The 4,140-nt window shown below is 41.5% G+C and overlaps 1 protein-coding gene across 2 annotated transcripts in view; it reads left to right on the forward strand.

Moving 5' to 3' along the window:
- Positions 1 to 852: 852 nt before the first annotated feature.
- Positions 853 to 4,140, forward strand: part of LOC107672755 (protein FAM219A-like) — a 9,942-nt gene continuing 6,654 nt past the window's right edge. For both annotated transcript variants that reach the window (XM_016466090.1, XM_016466091.1), the window contains exon 1: positions 853 to 1,184. In XM_016466090.1, coding sequence (XP_016321576.1) covers positions 1,128 to 1,184 — 57 coding nt within the window. In that variant the 5' untranslated portion in view covers positions 853 to 1,127. The remainder of the gene's footprint in view (positions 1,185 to 4,140) is intronic.

Raw genomic sequence — 4,140 nt, forward strand, 5'->3', positions numbered from 1 at the left:
AAGATTATGTTTTTTTAATGCTTTGTTGCTTAGCGCCATCTACTGGCCAACACGTTTCCACTACTATAGGCAAGAATATAATGGGAAAATACTAACAGTTCAGCATTAAAATAGAAAAGAATATAAAGAATGCAGTTTATGGACTCTTTTATTTTGTGCTAGGTTTGTTAACATTTAGATTGATTTAATTTATAGACAGTGCTCAATTAAAAGAAGCCAGTTGAGATTAAAAAAAAATGTATGGTTAGAAAAAGAGAAAAAAAATAATTAATTTGGGAGTGTCTTTGTCATTGGAAATTTTTATGTACCTTGTTCTGAGAAAAAATAAAGAGGAGAACGAACCCAGTCTAAGCAAGGTAGCGTCCTGACCTGAGAAACCTAGGGGGTTTAAACAGGGCAGGACAACATAAAATTTCCACAAAAAACAAACAAACAAACAAAAAAAACGTCAAATATTAGACTAGCCAACATTGCCTATTTATATTCCAACATTGACTATTTTACAGCTTGCTCCCATACAAGCAGTTTTATTAAGGTTACTGTCCAGACGCTGTCCAAGGTCCTGAAGTCATTTGCGCTGTGCTTGGTATTGGACAGGTGCATAAAGCACGGCCCACCTCGTTCAACCCTGTAAACTCGCAAATGGAGAAAATGTTAATCAAATCCCGTAAATAAGGGACCAACATCTTTGTTTGCGTTCATTAGATTCCAATCCCTATCCGCCATCCCTGATCACAGGTTCGACATGGACTGCAAAACAACGTCCAACACAAAATCTTGCCATCTCGAGGTTATATAGTACACACACACAGATAACCCTGCACGATGTCTGTGTCTAATGCTAGTCTTGGGTGGAGCAGGCATCGCTCGATGGCGTTGAGTGGGGCGGGATCCGTGGTGCTGCTCGCGTCTCGAGACTCGTTTCTCCCGGAAGTGGGTGGTTAAGTCGCCACTCGGTCACTGCTGGCTAACTAGCGATCGCTGGGATGAAGGAGAATCGGGGACATTCTTGGGGCTGACACATATCCGACAGTTGTGAAATTTCAGTTTTAACCAATTTGTTGCGGTATATCCGCAGAAATCCACCACAAACGCTCACAAAAAGGCTCAGACACCCCGCCGCCAAGATGATGGAAGAAATTGACAGATTTCAAGTGCCGACTGAGGCAGAGATGCAGCCTTTTGTAAGTTAAACCAGATTGACTCTTTAACAACCGATTAAAGCACAAATGTTGTCAGTATGCGGTTTTAATAACGTTTTGATGAGCGATTGGTAGCTCAATATGAACAAACGACGCATGGTGTATTTCATTAGTCTCGTGTTGTCATCATAGACCGTTATTTTTTTTTTATAAAAATGGCAAGTATCTTATATTACGAGATCTGTGATGTCGCTTCTATGTCTGATATGCATTTTGCTAGCTAATGTAAGGATGCTAACGTTACTATGATGCTGCGCACTGAGACTGTGTGTCTCCCTGCATCGAAAACAACATCTGCTTCATTTTATTTTATAACTTCAGCTCAACTTGTTCTTATAGCTCTTCGTACTTCCATCGTAACGCAGTTTGTAACGTTCATTTGAAATAACGTTAATATTGTGTGTTTCGTCAATCTAGTAGAGGCCTTTATCGCCGTAGATTGCTTCATCATGCAGAATACGTGCTAAGGTACCTGAATGTCCATACCCCTCCCACCCATGACAAATTCATCAATAATTCTTAGGAAAACCAGCTCTGTTCGAAGAGACATCTTGATGGCCCACATTTAACCCATGACCCGTACGTACAGCAGATGTTAGTGTACCTTTGGGTTCGTTCTAGATCAGTGGTTCTCATCTGTTATTGCTTCAGGACCCAGATTTTACATGGGTCATCAAGTGGACCCAACAGGATACCCGAACTGTTTATAATACAGTTGTACAAAATTGTCCTTCAGATCAGGAAGGGGAAATTATTCATATTAACTGCATAAGTCTAATAAATATGCATAAGTATTAATGTGACAGACTGAACAGAACAATTGACAATATTATCAATTGACTAAATGTCTGTTCAAATTCAATCGTTTACGCTTTCTGTATTCACCACACAAAATAAATTATGGTTGGGAAAAAAAATGTTTTCAAGTTGGAGTATGCAGATTTTTACTTACCTGTTGAGAAGTAACTCTGCAAGTTCAGCGTCTCGATTGCAACTCAAACATAGTATCAAATTCCTCATTCTCATAAAAGAACCACGAGTGTTTACCGTTGTTTTTCCCCTTTGTCTTTGTATTTTGGCTTGCACTTTCTGTAACCGAATCTTAAAGGGGTCATATGATGCGATTTCAATTTTTCCTTTCTCTTTGGAGTGTTACAAGCACTTGGTGCATAAAGAAGATCTGTAAAGTTGCAAAGACTAAAGTCTCAAATCCAAAGAGATATTCTTTATAAAAGTTCAGAGTCAGCCAAACCTACCTAAAACGGCTCGTTCTAACACGCCCCCACATGTCTATATCACTATGTGGGAAGATTTGCATAACGCCGCCCAAATGTTCACGCAAAGAAAGAAGGCGTAACTTTTATTCTCGCTGTAGTATTGTTGTTGCCGCCGCCATGTCGTGAAGGCGCTGTGTTTCGTTGTGAAAGCGAAACTACTTTGTTTGGCCTTCCAAAAGAGGACGATATCTGCTTCGTCATGCCTGGAGCTGATCCGTGCTGGTTGCCGAGGAAATACAACAACTTCGCGCTGTGGATCACCGGATTGGCTTTCACCGTGGACGAAGCGGAGTCCAGCCCGGGGTCGTCACATGTGGTTTCCGCAAGCCCTCCGGACGTTCCTTCATCGAATCCGCCGGCCGCGCCTTTCTTAAGCCCGCCGCCTCTGCTCACTCTAGCCCTCCGGCCGTTCCTCACTCTAGCCCCCGGACACTATTCCAGTATATATAATACTATTCCACTATATATAATGGGCTTTCATGTTTTTGAATCATCGCTCCGGCCTGACAGGGCGTCATCACAGTATGGTAGGGGCGTAACATTTCCATCACACGCTTGAGGTATTCAGCCAATCATAACGCACTAGATAGCTGGCCAATCACAGCACACCTCGCTTTTCAGACCGATGAGCTTTGTAAAAATCGACGCTTTTCAGAAAGGCGGGGCATAGAGGAGAAACAATAATGTACAGTATGTGGAAAATAATGTGTTTTTTGAACCTTAAACTGCATAAACACATTTCATTACACCAAATACACAAAATAATGTTCTTTTTAGCAACATCATATGACCCCCTTAATATCTTAACACACACATGGCGTCAGTCATCATGGTCTCACACCGGCTAACCCCCCCCCACACACACACACAGTAGTTACGCCCCAAACTCCTGCTATTGGTTGAGTTTTTTTGAGCAATTTTTACACTTTTTTTTGACGCTAAACCCATGAATGAACAATACACTGGTTTAACAAAATTTAGTTTGATTAGGGGTGTGAAATAATGGCAAAAAAATTATATCTCGATATTTTCTGGAATTTTGTCGATAACAATAATTAGACAATATTTTGCTGAGTGTGCTATTGTGCTGGTAATGGCACCCTGAACCCTCGCGGTCTTCCTCTGAGTCCACACTTTCGTGACGTAATGCCGCTTTGACTGTCGGGTAGAAGTCTGCTGCGGAGCTTGCCCCAGTGCGGGCTCGGCAGAAGTGCGGATCGAGGGCGCTCGCAAGCACCCTTCTGAACGCTAAAATGACAAATGGGACACCCTACGGTCTCGTGGACTTAACGGACACGCGCACGCGGCGGCCATTGTAAGTCCATAAGATTGCAAGTGCACATAAAGTGTTCCATTTGGGACAGGGCCTTTGACAGGTTTAGGACTGTCGTGGACAGCTGACTTCTAAAGATTTTGATATTCTTCATATGCTGTGCGGTGGTTAATTTGCAGGAGTAACAGAAATGTACTTTTCCAATAAGTTTAAATTGATTTTTACATTTTATGGGCATTTTTAACTTTTTACCTTTTCTAAAAGTGTCCATTATCTTTTGAGTCAAATTCTTACATTTAATCAGGGAATTGGAATAATAAGACATTTGGGCTGTTACCAAGCAAATGAAATCAACACAGAAGCTGCATCTGAAGTGGCATTTAGATGT

This window comes from Sinocyclocheilus anshuiensis, unplaced genomic scaffold (genome assembly GCF_001515605.1).
Source record: "Sinocyclocheilus anshuiensis isolate Anshui unplaced genomic scaffold, SAMN03320099.WGS_v1.1 scaffold88, whole genome shotgun sequence".
NCBI lineage: Eukaryota > Metazoa > Chordata > Actinopteri > Cypriniformes > Cyprinidae > Sinocyclocheilus > Sinocyclocheilus anshuiensis.